Source organism: Euleptes europaea, chromosome 12 (assembly GCF_029931775.1).
Source record: "Euleptes europaea isolate rEulEur1 chromosome 12, rEulEur1.hap1, whole genome shotgun sequence".
In the NCBI taxonomy this organism is placed as follows: Eukaryota; Metazoa; Chordata; class Lepidosauria; order Squamata; family Sphaerodactylidae; genus Euleptes; species Euleptes europaea.
The window spans coordinates 21,930,152-21,947,932 of record NC_079323.1 but is presented as its reverse complement, the minus strand read 5'-3'; the positions used below and the strand labels follow the sequence as shown (position 1 = coordinate 21,947,932).

At 47.4% G+C, this 17,781-nt stretch overlaps 1 protein-coding gene across 2 annotated transcripts in view; it reads left to right on the top strand.

Moving 5' to 3' along the window:
- The window catches only part of SPATA13 (spermatogenesis associated 13), a 154,128-nt gene extending 136,347 nt beyond the window's left edge, over positions 1-17,781 (top strand). For both annotated transcript variants that reach the window (XM_056858028.1, XM_056858029.1), the window contains 5 exons: positions 853-1,085; positions 2,706-2,835; positions 14,678-15,050; positions 17,115-17,189; positions 17,597-17,781. In XM_056858028.1, the coding sequence (XP_056714006.1) occupies positions 853-1,085; positions 2,706-2,835; positions 14,678-15,050; positions 17,115-17,189; positions 17,597-17,778 (993 nt within the window). In that variant the 3' untranslated portion in view covers positions 17,779-17,781. The remainder of the gene's footprint in view (positions 1-852; positions 1,086-2,705; positions 2,836-14,677; positions 15,051-17,114; positions 17,190-17,596) is intronic.

Genomic DNA, 17,781 nt, shown 5'->3' with positions numbered 1-17,781 from the left:
AAAAACACAGAGAAATACAGATAGTAAAGCAGGGATTACAAGCTTGGAGAACATCACATTGAAACTGTATACAATTAGCATAGTAATAAAGTAACAAACTAGAGAACAGTATAGGGGAAAAACACCCATCATAATATGCACAATAAAGAGTGTGGTGAGTAGTATGTCCCATCCCCTGCAAGTGCCTAATTAGCAACGTCAGCTCCTGCTTTCCATCTTCATACTGCTGCACTTTGTGGCAACGGAGTGATCGGGGGGGGGGTTGAGTAAAGTTGTTGCATATTTCCTGTCTGAGGAGGTGCAGTGGCCAGACTTGAGACCCCGTTTCCAGTTATCTTGGCTGTACCTGCTTTAACCTCATGGAAGGAGAACTATTCCCTGGTGAAATTTTGTCCACCAAAAAATAATAAAAAACAGATTCAAGACAGGGGTGTTATAAAAACGTGCATCCATATATCCCATTCACGTACAGCTTGCAGCATTAGCATCCTCCCCTTCCTCTCCTAGTTCCTTCTTCCGCAGTTTTTGGTCAGTGGCCGGAGCCAGGTTGCCCTTCACCTTGCCATGATGTTCTTCCTGGGTGGCACCTCTGAATGGCTCTCGGCCTTCTGGCTGCAGAAGAGTTTGGAATGGCTTTCCCTTTGCTTATGCCAATAACTGTTCTGAGGCATTTTAGGAACCCTCATTTTGATAAAATGTTATAAACAGCTTGAGCCCATCATGACAAAGAAGTCCCATCTCCTCCTCCTCACAGCAAAAAGGGGTTGTGTAGAAAAGAGGGTGGCGGGGGAGGACAGGGGAGCACAGATGTGTACAGATATTTTAAGTAACATTTGTGTTGTTTTCTTTTAGCAAGACGGCTTTGCTATCTATTCAGAATACTGCAACAATCATCCTGGTGCCTGCATTGAACTATCCAACCTGATGAAGCAGAGCAAATACCGCCACTTCTTCGAGGCTTGCCGCCTGCTTCAGCAAATGATCGATATCGCTATCGATGGTTTTCTTCTCACACCTGTGCAGAAAATCTGTAAATACCCTTTACAGCTTGCAGAATTACTAAAGTACACCACACAGGAGCACAGGTAGGATAAGCAATATACTTCTCTCTCTCGCTCTCTCTTTGTTTTTTGTTTTTTTTGGGGGGTCATGGCGCCATTTATAAGCTCACAGCAGTGCACTGTGGATAATTAATCCAGAATTAATTCCACCCATTTGTTTCATTCCCACAAGCACTAGTACATGCATAAACTGGCAACGAGATTGGAAAGAAGAAGACCAGTGTGGTCATCACCTGGCCACAAGCAACAGTGGCATTCGACTTGTAGTGTTTCCATCCTTGTGCATTGTTGTTGTGTGGCAAATTGAAACCAGAAGAGTGCATGGCTGAGGGCCTCTTGTGGGTCTTTTATCACCCCATAAGGTCCACAGGTTATTTGTTCAAAATATTTCTCAGGTCAAAATCTTCCTACAAGAGAAAATCTAATATGTCAGCAAGAGCTTTATTCTTTCCAAACAAGCGATTCCCCCTTTCAGCATCCTTTCTGGGCGCTTTCACACATGTTGAATAATGCACTTTCAATCCACTTTCAATCCACTTGAATGATCTTTGCAAGTGGATTTTGCCGTTTCACATAGTAAAATCCAGCTGCAAAGTGCATTTAAAGTGGATTGAAAGTACATTATTTGGCATGTGGGAAAGCTCCCTCTGTTGGCTTCTAGGTATGATTTGCTTCAGACCAGTGTTGTGACTGTATGGTAAGCAAGCAACCAGTACAGACCAGTGGATTCTCAAGTATCCAGAGACAGCTTCAGGAATTGTCATTCAGCCAAAATCTGCTTTGGTCAGGGGAAAACAGTGTTTTAAAGTAATCAGAGCCCATGAAGCCAATCTTAGTTGTGTTTAATGAGCAACAACCCAGGACGGTTTACCGCTGGTGCCATCCACTTTTTGGATTATTAAATGCTCTTCGGATGTTTTTGTTCTCCCCAGAGTGCTGCTCAGGGTTTAGCTGATTTTGTAGGGCTGACTCGGGGGAGGGGACTGCTTTGTTGCCGGCTTTTTTCTCCCTCCTCAGCTTTCTTCTTTATTCCTTACTGTCTCAGAGGCAACCATGAAAAGAGCTGTCTTAGCTTTGTGCTGAAAAGAGGCCGGGGATTTCGCTTCATCTGAGCTGTTCAGTTGTTCTCTCTGTACGCAAAAGGACTGCTGCTGTTGGGGCCATTGTCTTGGCTCAACGCAAAGATCCCAGATTAGCAGCAGCAGACATAGACTCCTGTCTCCCCCTCTCTCTTGTCCCCTTCTCCATGCCTTTTAATTTTATTTTAAAAAATAAAACCATGAAGGTTAGTTCTTTTGTGTGCTTTACGATGGCTCATTAAATTTCTCAAATATATACATACATATATGTATATATGTATGTATGTATACAAATAGGCATAGGTAGAACAGGATGTAAGAGCCTCCAGTACAGCTTTTTGTTGGAACCATCCGAAATGTCTTCAGATGTAACCCTAAGTATGTTTACTTAAAAGTAAGCCCCACTAAGATCCATAGTGCTTAGTCAGAGTGTTTAGGACTATAAGCACAGATTAACGAGCAAGTTTTTGGATTCCACAGAACTCTTCAACAGACTGAATGTTAAGTTTCTGAAGGCGGTAAAATGGATCATTTAAAATGACTGACCCACACCTTCCTTTTACAGTGACTATAACAATGTAAAGGCAGCCTATGAGGCCATGAAGAATGTCGCCTGCTTGATCAATGAGCGCAAACGAAGGCTAGAAAGCATAGACAAGATAGCCCGTTGGCAAGTGTCCATAGTCAACTGGGAGGTAAGATGGCTCTTCTATGAAGTTTTCATGTTTGCAATGGCCTGTAGCCTACCGTTCCACTCAGCAAAGTCTGAAGCCTTCCTCCAGCCGAAGGAACCTTCCTCTAACAAATGTGTAGGGAAGCTCCTTCGGCTTGAGGAACCTCCTTCAGCCTCAGGTAGGGTAATGTCCATTCTCGCTCTAGGTAAGAAGGGCGTCTTCATTCTGGGTTATTTTCCTTTATTTGCTAGGGAAGGCAGGATTCAACAAAAATGTAGGCCTTCCGGTTCCCTGGGGGAAATGACCCCCTCCCATCGGAATGTCTCAGTTTTGTTTCCTGCCTTTGTCAGGGAAGCAGGTTTGTGGCGGTGCTCCGCCATTTTTTCTTGAATCTCTTAAATTCCTTACTGGTACTCCTTTTTCCAAAAAAAAAAAAAAAAGATTTTCCCCTTTGTGTTCCCCCTTTTTTTCTTACCTTGTTTGTTCCCCTTGTCGCGTCTTGTGTGGGGCCCGGAGGGTTAGAGTCGTCCTTTCCCGCCAAAACAAAATGGCGGCTTCTAGTCAGGACGAATTAATTTCCCCCATTGATTTAGACCCGGGTCTCCTCGTCGCGGCGGCCCTGAGTCGCGGGGATCCCTCTAGTCCCTCTAAAGGGACGAACCCCAAGCGCAAAAGAAAATTGGAACCAACACAAGGGGCCAAAAAGAAGAAAAAGGACTCGGGCGCGGCTGCTAGCCGGACGCCTAGCGCTCCCGCCTCTACGTCCGTGGCGGAGCGCGTGAAGCTAGGCGCGGCTGCTAGCCGGACGCCAGGCGCGGCTGCTAGCCGGACGCCAATTGACTTGGAGGCTACCGTCGGCTCCGCGGACCCGCTGGAACCAGCTGGCCCCTCCAGGACCTCCGTGGCTGCTAGCCAGGTCCTTTCCAGCGGCAGTGAGGCTCCCCAGGGATCGATGGCCGCACAGCAAGGGGCTGCTACTGGTAATGTACCAGCGTTCGCGGGGGCTTCCAACGGAGGGGGGCTAGCTGCTTTAAGAGCTGAGCTCACGGAGCTCATTAGAAGTGTCTTTGTGGATGGGCTGCAGGCGGCTCAGGCTACCCCCACCCCCTCTATTAGAGGCACGGAGGACTACCAGGACCCTCTAGAGGGACCCAGCTCCCTCCACAGGCACAAGGGGCATGGGAAGGAGAAAGCTATCGACCAAGCCTATAGCCAACCCAGAGGGAGGGTAGTCGTTCAGCCCCAGTCTCCCCCAGACTCTTCAGAGGAGGACAATGGGGAGGAGGAGGAGGAGGCGGAGGACTCCCCCCCAGAGGGGGACCCTCCAAAACCGGAAGAAAAACAGCTGAGGCTTTTTCCTCAGGAGGATTTCCCCTCCCTTTTAGTTAAGACTCTAGAGGCTTTGGACCTGTCTGAGACACAGGACCCCCAAGCCTCTGATACACTTAAAGGATCAAAAGAATTTTTTCACAGGCACAACAACCCTTCTCGTGTGATCCCGGTCCCAGACTACTTCACATCCCTAATCACTGCAGAATGGGAAAAGCCATTAGCAAATAGACAGGTACCGGCTATAGCTAAGAAGTTTTATGACTTAGCACCCACCTCGGCTCAATTGCTTAAGCCCCCGGTGGTGGAAGCTCCTATCTGTGCCTTACATTCCAACGACGTAGTGGCCAGGGATGGCATGGGATCTATCAGAGATCCTCTTGATAGGAAGGCAGAGATCTCTCTCAAGAGAGCACACGAAGCATCTGCCTTAGCCATCAGCGCCTCTGTCACATCGGCATTAGTGTCCAGGGCAGCTATTGTCTGGACACGCAAACTACGTCAAATCATTCCAGAAAAGAATAAGAAAGCCCAGGAGGGAGTATCCAGGATCCTAAGGGCAGTCACCTTTCTGGCAGACTCTTCCTTAGATACCCTTTCCTTAGCCAGAGCCATCGCCACTCAACTGGCTTCTAGGAGGGCCCTTTGGCTTAGGCCTTGGCAAGTGGACCATCATTCCAAATCCGATCTAATGGGTTTTCCATACCAAGGTAAGAAGCTCTTTGGTGACCAGCTTGACCCTATCTTAGTCGAGACTAGGGATAAAAAGAAAGCTCTTCCTAAGAGCTATAGGAGAGATCAAAAAACCTACTCTCGTCCCTTTCGTTCCTCCCACACCCTACAGAGATTTCGCGGTGAACAGCGGAGAGGTTCTTGGAACTCTTACAAGGGTTCCTTTCGTAGGGGAGGCCGTTATTCCAGATCCCCTCGTTCCGCCCAGCCCACTGACAGAGCTGGGTATGGAACTCAACAATCCAAGCAATGACGTCCCCATCGGTCCGGTGGGGGGCCGTCTCACCCGCTTTACGGCGGCCTGGCAGTCATCCCAGACGGATCACTGGGTATCCTCCATCATCTCTCAGGGATACCTGATAGAGTTCCGCACGACCCCACCTCCAAGATTCATATCCAAGACAAAACCACTAGGCCAAGACAAACTTCTTCGAACACAAGAAGCTATTCGCCACCTCTTAGACATTCAGGCAATAGAGGCCGTCGAGTACTCAGAGCGTTACTCGGGGGTGTATTCCGTGTTTTTCACGGTGCCAAAGAAAAACGGGGACTGGAGAGCCATCCTGAACCTCAAGTGGGTGAACAAGTTCGTCATCTACAAAAGGTTCAGGATGGAAACCCTAAAGTCCATCTCAGAGTCGCTGACTCCTCGAGCCTTCCTGACCTCGGTGGACCTCACCGAGGCATATCTCCACGTCCCCATTCACTGGGAACACAGGAAGTTTCTACGCTTCTCCTGCCAGGACGACCACTACCAGTTTCGGGCCCTACCGTTCGGCTTAACATCTGCCCCGAGGGTGTTCACAAAGATCCTAGTGACCCTCATGGTGGAGGCCCGCAAACTGGCAGTCCAAGTACATCCGTACCTGGACGACATCCTCATTTGTACATCCGTACCTGGACGACATCCGTACCTGGACGACATCCTCATTTGTTCTCCTACGCAGGAGCTGAGTCGGACTCACACCAACATCGTGATCTCGATTTTACAGAAACACGGATTCCTGATCAATTGGAGCAAAAGTCAACTGATACCTTCACAGAGGCTGACTCATCTAGGTGTAGTCATCGACACCACGTCCAGCTCCTTCATCCTTACAACAGAGAAGGTGGAATCCATCTCTTCACTGGCCAAACAAGCAGCATCTGCTCCAACATTTCGGCTCATGGCATTGGCCAAGCTTCAAGGGCACATGATCTCGTGCATCCCTTCGGTACCATGGGCTCGATTTCGGTACCATGGGCTCGATTTCGGGCGAGACCGTTACAATGGTTCCTCCGCCCTTTCCAAAAGGACATTGCCAAGAAGAGACACAAGCTCCTCAGCCTCTCGGACTCTGTCCGAGAGAGCCTGTCCTGGTGGATGGTTCCCGACAATCTATCTCGGGGACTGCAATACATTCACGAAGCTCCCGTCCAGCTGTTCACGGATGCCAGCCTGGCGGGATGGGGAGCGACTCTACACGGTCAGCCAGCTCAAGGTCTCTGGGAGCCCAGTCATCTCAAGAAAAGCATCAACTTCCTAGAGATCACAGCTATTTGGAAGGCCATCCTACACTTTGGGCCTCAACTAGTGGGAACACACCTTCTCATCAGGACGGACAACATGGCCGCGAAGGCCCATATAAACAAGCAGGGGGGCTCCAAGTCATCCTCCCTACACAAGCAGGCCTCCAAGATCTTAGAGTGGGCGGAGTCCCACTTGGCTTCAATATCTGCCGAGCACATACAGGGAGTCCAGAACGTTCAAGCCGACTGGCTCAGCAGGCAACACCTCGATGAGGCCGAATGGTCCCTGCACCCAGACATCTTCCATCAGATCACCATCAGATTCGGAATCCCACAGGTGGATTTGTTTGACACTCCGGCCAACTCCCAACTCGAGAGGTTTTACTCCAGGTATCACCAGGTCGGAGCAGGGAAAACAGATGCCCTCCTATCCCCGTGGCCGACAGGACTACTGTATGCGTTTCCACCTCTTCCTCTCATTCCCAGGGTGATCAGATGCATTCTCGCTCAGAGGGAGAAGGGCATCTTCATTATGGGTGTTTCCTTTTCCTCTTATCTCGGGAGGCAGGAACCAAATATTTAAATTTTTCTGACCTCTGAGGGTAAACGCCCCCTTGTGATCAGTTCTATTTCCTGCCTTGAACGGGAGAGTAGCCTTCTAGCAGCTCTCTGCTACAGAAATAATAGAGAAACCTTAACCTTACTTATTAGACCTAAAAATATTCTTATTTTAACAAACCTAAACTTAACCTAACTAATCTACTACTCAATTCTATTTACTGTCTTAATTTTCTGCCTATTCTCCTCAGAAGGGTCTTTTCCCGCCAAAAAAAATAAAAAAATGGTGGATCGGCATCAGGACAGCTTTATAGCGCCTGCCAATTTAGACCCTAGCCTGCTAGTGGCCTTACCACTACAATTAGATGAACCCTCGGACAGTCACTCTGGTGACCTGAAGACCAAAACTCAAAAGGGAAAGGCAAAAGCGGCAAGAACGGCGCAGGCAAGTACAAACGGCTTGCCTCGACCGCTAACAAGCGCGCCAAATGCCTGCTGCAAAACGCACGCTGCTCTGCCGCGCCTGAAAGACGCGACTGCCAGATCGCAACAGAAAGCGGCCGGGAGAAAACAGCGGCGGTAGCCGCTCCTCCCACACAGCATGAATGGGGGAAATGAAGGAGGCTGGCGGCTCGCCTTTTTGCCTCGCCCGCCGTGCTCCGTCCTTAGGCGGCTCGCCTATTGTTATTCAAGGACGGGAAGCAGCGGGAAGCAGCCAGGAGAACACAGCGGCTATAGCCACTTCTCCCACACTGCACAAACGGGGAAAATGAAGGAGGCTGGCGGCTCGCCTTTTTGCCTCGCAATGCTCCGTCCTCAGGCGGCTCGCCTATTATTATTCAAGGACGGGAAGCATCAACGGAGACATCGACTGCCGGTAAGGTGACTTCGCCCCCCCCCCTCATAGATGCAGCCTGTTTTACTCCTGTAAGAGCAGATCTCTCCGCCCTGATTAAAAACGCCTTCTCAGATGGCTTAAGGGCAGTACAACCTCCTTATCCTGCCCCATCCATACAGGGATCGTAGGGATCACACCCTCCAGCACCACAAACAGTAATCTGATTGCTAAAAGGGCAGAATATCAGCCAAAGCAGGGGAACGGCTGTGGCTCAGTGGCAGAGCGTCGGCTTGGCATGCAGAGGGCCAATTCTGGTAGTAGGTGATGTGGAAGACCTCTGACTGAGATCCTGGTGAGCCGATCACCAGTCCAAGTAGTACCAAGAGAGTACGTGCTGGCCAGCCTAAGTAAGCAGCGCTGAAAGCTAATTCACGGTCCCAAAATTGCCAATTGGTACCCAGACTGTCTATAGTATTTAACGCAGAAGATTTCCTTCTGCATTGGCATAAAAACCTAGCTACTCTTGATCTCTCAGAGGACTCAGAGTGGGAGAAAAGACTCCAGATAGGTTTGTGCCAGCGCTTGATTATTTCTAACTCTGTTGAAAGCAGAACGGGAGAAACCAATGGCACCCATACAATGCTCCACAGCCTCTAGGAAGCCTTTATATTTGGTTTATCAGTGCTTCTAAAATTCTAAAAGTGCCTTCAGTAGAATCACCTGTCACTGCCTTCACTCCTTCAACCTTGTTACATGGCCTTGCCATGATTAGGGACCCTACAGATAGGAAGGCAGAGTTAGCAGGCATAAATGCTCAGAGGCCTTGGCACTCACTATCAAGTGCTTCTATCACATCTGCCCTAGTATACAGAGTGGCAATAATTTGGACTAGGAAGTTATATCAACTTTTTCCACAGGAAGAAAGAAACGCCTTTACAGGAGTACCCATGTTTTTTGAGAGTGGTATTCTTTCTAACTGATTCGAACTTCGATACCATGCCATATGCAGCTAGGACACTAGCCGCAGCATCAGAGGCCAGAAGGGCATCCATGTTTTTTTTTTGAGAGTGGTATCCTTCCAGCTGATTATACCATTAGATACCATGTCATCCATGTTTTCGAGAGTGGTATTCTTTCTAGCTGATTCCTCCTTAGATAACATGTCATATGCAGCTAGAACACTAGCCACAGCCTCAGCTGCCAGAAAGGCTCTCTGGGTACGCCCTTGGCAAGCGGAGTATATAGATCAAAATTGGTTATTATGGGCTTCCTGTATCAGGGAAAGACCTTGCTTGGAGACAATTTGGTCCCCATATCAGTGGAGACCAAAGACAAGTTTCTACACAAGGAATCCAAGGGATCACTCCCTCTATGTCCTTTCGTGCATACCATATACTTCAAAGATACAGACCTGATCAACCTAGAAACCACCGGAACCAGAATCGCAGCTCCTTTAGTAAAGGAGGACGATTCAATAAATCTCCAAAATCCTCCACCTTCCAGGGCAATAAAGGGGATAAACCCGACCGCCCAACCAAACAGTGACGCCAGCCACCAGTCAGTGGAAGGCAGGCTCAGCCTATTACACCGTCAGTGGTCACCTCCCAACCAGGCCTCTGGGTCACAAACATTATCTCATAAGGCTATCAGATAGAGTTTTTCTTATACTCCTTCACATCGACTAGTAATATCTCCAACATTCCCCCCCCCAAAAAAAAATCCATAGAACTTCAGAGGCCTCTTAGACATCAAGGCGATGGAGCCAGTCTCACCATTAGAGCATACATTGGGAGTCTATTCAGTATTCTTTACTGTTCCCAACAAAGGCAGCGGATGGAAAGCCATCCTAGACCTCAAGTTTCTGAACAGATTATCCCATTAAAGCGCTTCAGGATGGAGACACTAAAGTCAGTCACACAGGTCCTCAGGGAAAAGCATTTTCTTACATTCTAATACACCCGGCACATTGTTGTTTCCTTCGGTTCCCGTACAAGGGACACCTCTTCCAATTCAGGGCCTTACGATTCGGGTTATCATCGCCCCTCCTCGAGTATTCACCAAAGTTCTGGACACACCAGTCACATCTCTGCGCAAGGAGGGCGTGAGAATGCACCCTTCTCAGACGACATTCTGATTTGCACAAGCTCAAACTACAGAGCATAGATCATTCAGAGAGAGTTCTGAAGAGGTTAACAGAACACGGGTCATAATCAACTTCAGAAAGACCCACTTAGTTCCATCCCAACGATTGAGAGAGATGGGGGATGGACATAGACACACTGACAAACTCCTTATACCTTCCAGTGGACAAAAATCCGCAACATTTCATCTCTAGCAAAGAAAGCGATTAATTCCCGGTCGCCTTCTCTAATGTCCCTGACCAAACTGAAGGGTCACATGTCTGCATGCATTCCCGCAGTTCAAGGGGCACGCTTACGAGCAAGACCTCTTCAATGGTTCTTAAGGCCGTACCAAAGAGCATACCAAGGAAGAAGTGACAGAAATCTCATCCTGACCGAGGAAGTCAGATCAAGACTAGTATGATGGTTTCAGTCTCAGAATTTGACGAAAGGAAGTTGGTATCTTCGTCCAACACCAATTCAAATCTTCACGGACGCATGTCTATCAGGTTGGGAAGCCACACTCAAGGGACAATGGCTCAAGCAACATGGACCATCAAGAACAGAATCTTCACATCAGTGCCCTAGAAATCAGGACGATCCTCAGAAGCGACTACATTTTTCCTTGGGCCGAGTCCAACCTCTCATCAAAATCAGCGGAACATATTCAGGGCACAGTCAACATACAAGCAGACTGGCTCAGCAGACAGGACATCAGCGAGGCAGAATGGTCTCTACATCCAGAGGTCTTTCAACTTATTACTCAGAGATTCGGCACGCCACAGATTCATCTGTTTGCATCCAGCATCATCCACCAGCTGCCAAGGTACTATTCCATGTACCGTCAACAGGGGGCGGAACAAATGGACCTCTTAATGTCACCAGGGCCACACGACCTACTGTACGGGTTTCCCCCCTCCCTCCAAGGGTATTGAGAAAGGTACGACTTCAAAAAGCATCAGTCAGATTCATAGCTCCATATTGGCTGCGACGACCGTGGTTCCCATCTATAATTCAGATGTCCATACAGAACCATTGGAGACTTCCAGACAGACAAGATCTCCCTCTACAAGACCCAATATGCCATCCCAATCCAGGGTGGTACAAACTGACCGCATGGGCACTGAAAGGAGATGACTTATAGCCCTAGGTTATAGCCCGGTGGCCGTCACTACCATATTGACAACAAGGAAGCCATCAGGAGGGACAGAGCTTAGGGCTAGCTACATGCACTCTACAAAGGCAACTGGCATCTATAGCTACCATAGTACCCAAGGTATCTGGATACCGCTTAACCAAACACCATCACATAAAAGCCTTTTTAAGGGGCGTCAGTTATTTAGCTCCTCCTGTTAGACACAGGTTCACAACTAGAGCCTGCACACAGCTTTGACAGCACTCACACAACTACCATTCGAACCAATTACTGAGATAGGACAAAATGTAGCTGCAAGTTTCACAGGGAGCAGGACATAGTGCTTACATCTTCTGCACTAACCCCAAGAATCCTAAGGAGAAGGCCTGGCACTAGCTAGACCTAAGAAGGGCACTACCTGTTTACATTTATCTTACTAAAATTATTAGGAACTCTGACTCCTTATTCGTTCATATCTCACCACCTGACAAGGGCAAGCATATGTCCAAGGCATCCATTAGTAAGACCATCACCTTATACATAACACAGGCTTATAGAATAAGTAACCTACCTGCTCCTGCGGGCGTTACTGCCCACTTGGGAAGAAGTGCGGCTACTTCAGCAGCCTTCGACTGCCGTGCTTTATGGAAGAGATATGTAAGGCCGCAACTTGGTCCTCGGTGTCCACATTTGTGAGACACTACAAATTAGATCTATACTTGTCAGCAGATGCCGCCTTAGGCAGACGAGTACTGCAAAGTATACTTCAGGACGTCTAACCCTCCCAAGGGCGGGGGACAGCTCTTGTATGTCCCATAATGAAGCTGCCCTTCTCCCTCTGAGCGAGAAAGAGCCTTGGCTACTTACCGTGAAGGCTTCTTCTGCTCAGAGGGACGAAGGGCATCTTGCCCGCCCAGACGTCAGTAAAATATAAATAAAACAAATAAAATAAAATTACAGGTAATCATGGTTACATCTAACTTCCAGTTGACATTCAATTCAAGTTAAATGCTGTTTGTTGGTTCATGACTTATAGTTATCCTAAAGGTTCATCGTTAATGTTTATTAGGAACTTATTTCTTGTATAGAATTATAACTAACATGTTTCTTCAGTCTATCTTAAATATATAAGGCTCGGAAAGTCTTTAACTGATCACAAGGGGGCGTTTACCCTCAGAGGTCAGAAAAATTTAAATATTTGGTTCCTGCCTCCCGAGATAAGAGGAAAAGGAAACACCCATAATGAAGATGCCCTTCGTCCCTCTGAGCAGAAGAAGCCTTCACGGTAAGTAGCCAAGGCTCTTTCGGACTCTTCAAGCCACGGTACTACTAGTAGTTTCGGACTGGCCAAGACGGCCTTGGTATCCGTCATTACAACAGATGTCCGTCCAACCTCCTTGGCGACTCCCATTCAGACAAGATCTTTTAACCCAAGGACCGATTTGCCACCCGGACCCCGGGTGGTATCGACTAACCGTATGGCACTTGAAAGGAGAGAACTCTTAGGTCAAGGCTACAATTCAGGCATTGTAGATACCATCTTGGCTTCTAGGAAACCAGCCACTCAACGAATATACGGGGCTACCTGGAAGGTTTTCGCTACGTGGTGCCACCGTAATGCCAAAGATCCCCTGAAACCAAGGGCGGCAGACATTTTGGCCTTTCTTCAAGACGGAAGAAAGCTTGACCTTAAAGTTTCCACCATGAGACGCCAGCTGGCCGCAATAGCCACCCTAGTTCCTCGAGTGGCCGGTTATCCTTTGTCAAAACACCCTCATATCTGTGCCTTTCTTAGAGGGGTTAAACTCTCCGGCGGTGGTTCACAGGTTCCCCTCCTGGAGTTTGCGCACGGTACTACAAGCCCTGACTAAGTCACCGTTCAAGCCTCTCAGAACTGTCGACCTTAAGTGGGTCCGCATGAAGGCTCTTTTCCTTACCGCCGTCACATCGGCAAGAAGGGTATCAGAGCTCGGGGCTCTCTCTGTAAGGCCTGAGTTGTGTGTGTTCCATAAGAACAGGGTGGTCCTTCGGACAGATCCCTCTTTTATACCAAAAGTTCACACACGTTTTCATCTCGAGCAGGAGGTAGTTCTCCCTACCTTTTTCCCAAACCCCTCCAACCAAAGGGAAAAAGAGTGGCACTCTTTGGATGTTAAAAGAGCCTTACGCATCTACATAAGAAGAACTCAACAGATTAGAAAATCAGAGTGCCTCTTTATTTCTTTGACAGCGCCTAATAAAGGCGGAGCTATGTCCCGGGCGGCTATTAACAGTACCATAAAGGCCTGCATTTTCCAAGCCTATAAAAACTCTGGCATTCTAACTCCATCCACCATTAGGGCACACTCCGTGAGGAGTGCAGCCACCACCATGGCCTTTAGGCATAGGCTGTCGCTGGAACAAATATGCAATGTCGCTACTTGGTCTTCCTTGTCCACCTTTTCTAGACACTACAAGGTAGACACTTTCTCTAGAGACTCCTCAGCATTTGGCCTGGGAGTGCTTCAGGCAGTGCAGGAGGGCTAACTTCCCACCCTAATTCTGTAACAGCTCTGGTAGGTCCCAGAATGAAGACGCCCTTCTTACCTAGAGCGAGAAAGAGCCTTGGTTCACTTACCGTGAAGGCTTCTTCTGCTCGTAGGTAAGAAGGGCGTCTTCCCCTCCCTAATTCCTGCCAGAAGCACATTAAAGAAAAAAGAAATTTTGGGAGGGTGAAGTTGAGTGAAGTTGTTCATGTTAACCTTAAGGTGTTTTGTCGTCACCTGTCATTAACTTCCTTGTTACCTAGTTTATCGAAGGGGAAAAGATGTTTTTCAGTATTAAATTGTACTAGTTTTTTCATTGTATAATGTTTAAGCTTTTCAACTATTGAGGCATTCCGATGGGAGGGGGTCATTTCCCCCGGGGAACCGGAAGGCCTACATTTTTGTTGAATCCTGCCTTCCCTAGCAAATAAAGGAAAATAACCCAGAATGAAGACGCCCTTCTTACCTACGAGCAGAAGAAGCCTTCACGGTAAGTGAACCAAGGCTCTTTTTAGTATCCATTCTGTTTTATGTCAGAATTTTGTTTGAGAGCCAGTGTGGTATATTGGCTGGACTCTTCAGACTAGGGAGACCCAGGTTCAAATCCCCACTCAGCCCCTGAAGCTTGCTGGGTGAGCTTGGGCCAGTCATGCACTCTTAGCCTAACCTACCTCTTTGGGTTCTTGTTGTGAGGAAAAAATGGAGGAGAATTATGTAAGCCTCTTTAAGTCCCCATTCGAGAGCAAGTTGGGGTATAACTGAAGTAAATAAATAAATAATTTTTGTATTGCATATGTTGGTTTACAAAAGTGATTCATTTAGAATTATTTTTATGCTGACTATCTTGCTGTAGAAAGCAACAGTGATCCTCTAATCATGTACTGGAGATTGAAAAGAGGAGGACAGAAAGGCAAATGGAAAAACACAGTTAAGTGTGCACAAGTCCATCTATTTCAGTGGGTTTAACTGTCAGCTGGATAGCGACCAACAGGCTCAGTCCCAAAACAGTTGCACACCAAAGTTCCCAATATAGTACAAAATCACTGTTAAATAATGTAGCAATAAATCTTGAAGGAAATAAACCTTAAAGCTTTTCTCTTGTTGCAAATGATTTCAGGGGCAAGATATTTTAGGCCGAAGCTCGGAACTAATCCACTCAGGAGAACTGACCAAAATCTCCAAGCAAGGCAAGAGCCAGCAGAGGACTTTCTTTCTCTTTGACCATCAACTTGTGTTCTGCAAGAAAGATCTGTTGAGAAGGGACATGCTGTACTACAAGGGCCGGATTGACATGGACGAGGTAGAAGTACTGGATGTCGAGGACTGCAGGGACAAAGACTTCAATGTCAGTGTCAAAAATGCTTTCAAAATCGTGAATAGGGCCACAGAAGACGTGCTTCTGTTCTGCGGGAAAAAGCCGGGGGATAAGAAAAGGTGGCTGGAAGCCTGTGCGAATGAGAGGAGACGAGTGCAGGAAGACAAAGAAATGGGTAAGTGTCATAATATAAGAGGAAATTGTGCACACACTTCTCATATTTTTGCTCTTGGGGAGATTCCCTGACGTTTGAAGTTGCTTTGACTATTTATCAGACACAAAGTTTAGTTGTGTAAATAAGGGCTTTTCTGTTCGGCTTTTCTGTTCAGCTGTTCTGCCTTTAACTAATGGGAGAACTGAGCACAGTAGGAAACAAACTGGAAGTTTATTGAGTAGGGCAAATAAATAAGTGCCTTGTTATACGTCAAGGCTCATCCTTTGTCTTCCTAAACCGTACTCTGAAGTGATTTTTGTGGTGGTGTGGGAGTGATCTTCCTTTTCTGCCAGCAGCAAAATTATTTGAGAGAGAGAGAGAGAGCATGGAGCATATGAAAGACAGCTGTAAATTTCCATTCAGATACTCCTCTGTTAGAATTCTATGTTAACCTGCCTTTGGTACTGCTAAATAAGTATTTTTGTAGATGGGGGTCTCTAGAGCAGAGATCTGGCCCATCCCCAGCCCGCCCAGCCATGCTTAAAATGTATGGCCAAACAATAGCTTTTAAGCTCTGATGCAGGGGTGGGGAACCTTTTTTCCGCCAAGGGCCATTTGGATATTTATAACATCATTTACTGGCCATACAAAATTATCAACTTAAATATTAGCTGACCACGCCCTAAGCAGGCAGCTGCCCCAGATGACCCCCCCTGCGTGTGGACAAGCAGGCAGGCATCCAACCAGTGGTGCACTTGCCCACCTGGTGGCACAGGATGGCCTGTTGCACCAGCCGGGCGTAGCCATCAAGCCGTATGCTGGAGTTGCTCCTGTTCCGCCAGATTCTACAGCCAGCTCCTGCTACCTCCGCCTGCAGGGATGAAATGAGGACACACTGTCTAAGAACTCACCCGTCCCGCGCGTATTCTGGCCCTGCCCCCTTTAACTTCTCCATTGTCTCCGCTTCCGCCCCCAGCCCTCTTGTAGTACAGAGGGAATGCGTTTATCCACGGCCCGGGTGAGAAAGGGTTAACACAGTTTCTTGGGCGGTCCTAGCAGCTCCATAGCTAATGACTCTTCTGCAGGGGGAAAAAAAGGTTCCTTTTCTCGGCAAAACAAACTCACATCCGCCTTGAATAGAGGCTATTCCTGTCTGCGGGAGGGAGCGGATCGCCAGTCTTAGATCCTTGTGAGCTAGAGATCTGCCAGGACCCATGAAGGGCCAGACCAAATGATTTCACGGGCCTTAAACGGCCCCCAGTCTTGACGTTCCCCACCCCTGCTCTGATGGGTTCTCTCTCTTCTTAGCACTACTCCATGGGCTCTGAAATTCTAAACCTGAGTCCCAAGGAGAGGAGTCCTAGGAAGCACTACTTTGGGAATCCATATAGTGGTTGGGTACAACGCGAGGGCTTTCTGAGCAGCTGCCCCTAGACTTTGAAACTTCCTTTCCAATGAATTACATCACATCATCCCAGTACACACCTTCCAATGCTAGTTGAAGACTTTAAAAAAAATTGGAAGGCCTTTTAATTAGAATGTTATCCTTGGCTTTAATTTATGCTTTTAAATTAAAAGTTTTAATTTTTGTTGGAGCAGTCAAAATTATATTTTGTTACCGCAGTGAATGTCTTGGTCATATTATATATGAACACATGAAGCTACCTTATACTGAATCAGACCCATGGTCCAGCAAAGTCAGTATTGTCTACTCAGACTGGCAGCGGCTCTCCAGGGTCTCAGGCTGAGGTCTTTCACATCACCTACTTGCCTAGTCCCTTTAACTGGAGATGCCAGGGATTGAACCTGGGACCTTCTGCATGCCAGGGAGATGCTCTACCACTGAGCCACGGCCCCTCCCTGATATATGGAAAGGTGGCATATAAGCAATAATAATGAAAAACTAAAAGGGAATCTATTACACATCTTGTCTCAACCCAGCCCTGTATGTTTACAGAATGACTAAATTGCTGAACTAAGCTTTATTATTGAATGACATTGTAAGTGTTCTCTGCTGTAAATAATTACGGCAGTTCAGCATCTGAAGTTGTATTTAAATATATATCATTTTTCTCTGAACTGCAGGCATGGAGATTTCAGAAAACCAAAAGAAACAAGCCATGCAGAATGCACGGAAATCAAGACATGGAAAGATTAAAGGTGAATCTTAAAGAATCTGCCTGTTCGCTCCGATATTTTGAAGGCTGGTTCACACAAGATACATTTTTCCTCCTCGTAAGGAGTTTTGACTGTCCTCGGGCACTTGTTCATACAGAAAAAGATACAAATCAGGCGATTGCTGAGCCAGCCGTCAGCAATTCCATCACTTTTGGTGGCTGGCTGGAAAAGATATTAAGTAGTTGGCTGATATTGTTGCCAGTACAATTGATAGTCCAGTCCCCGAGCACTATTTCTCACAGGAGCATTATGCCTAGGGATACTTGGGATAACTTGAGTGTAAGAGTAAAACGTTAACAGGCCCTACATTGTGAGCCTTGTCTAAATTTTCTATCTGTGTCCCTACACATGACAGATCCATACACACTCTTGATGTTTTCTTCCTACAGGTGTAAGCTATAGCAGGTGCCCAGTACCACCACCACACCAGAGTTTGCATCCTATCCATCAGCGTCACATCACAGTGCCCACTAGCATTCCACAGCAGCAGGTCTTTGCCCTGGCAGAACCCAAGCGGAAGCCATCGCTCTTCTGGCACACTTTTAACAAACTGACACCGTTCAAGAAATGAGTG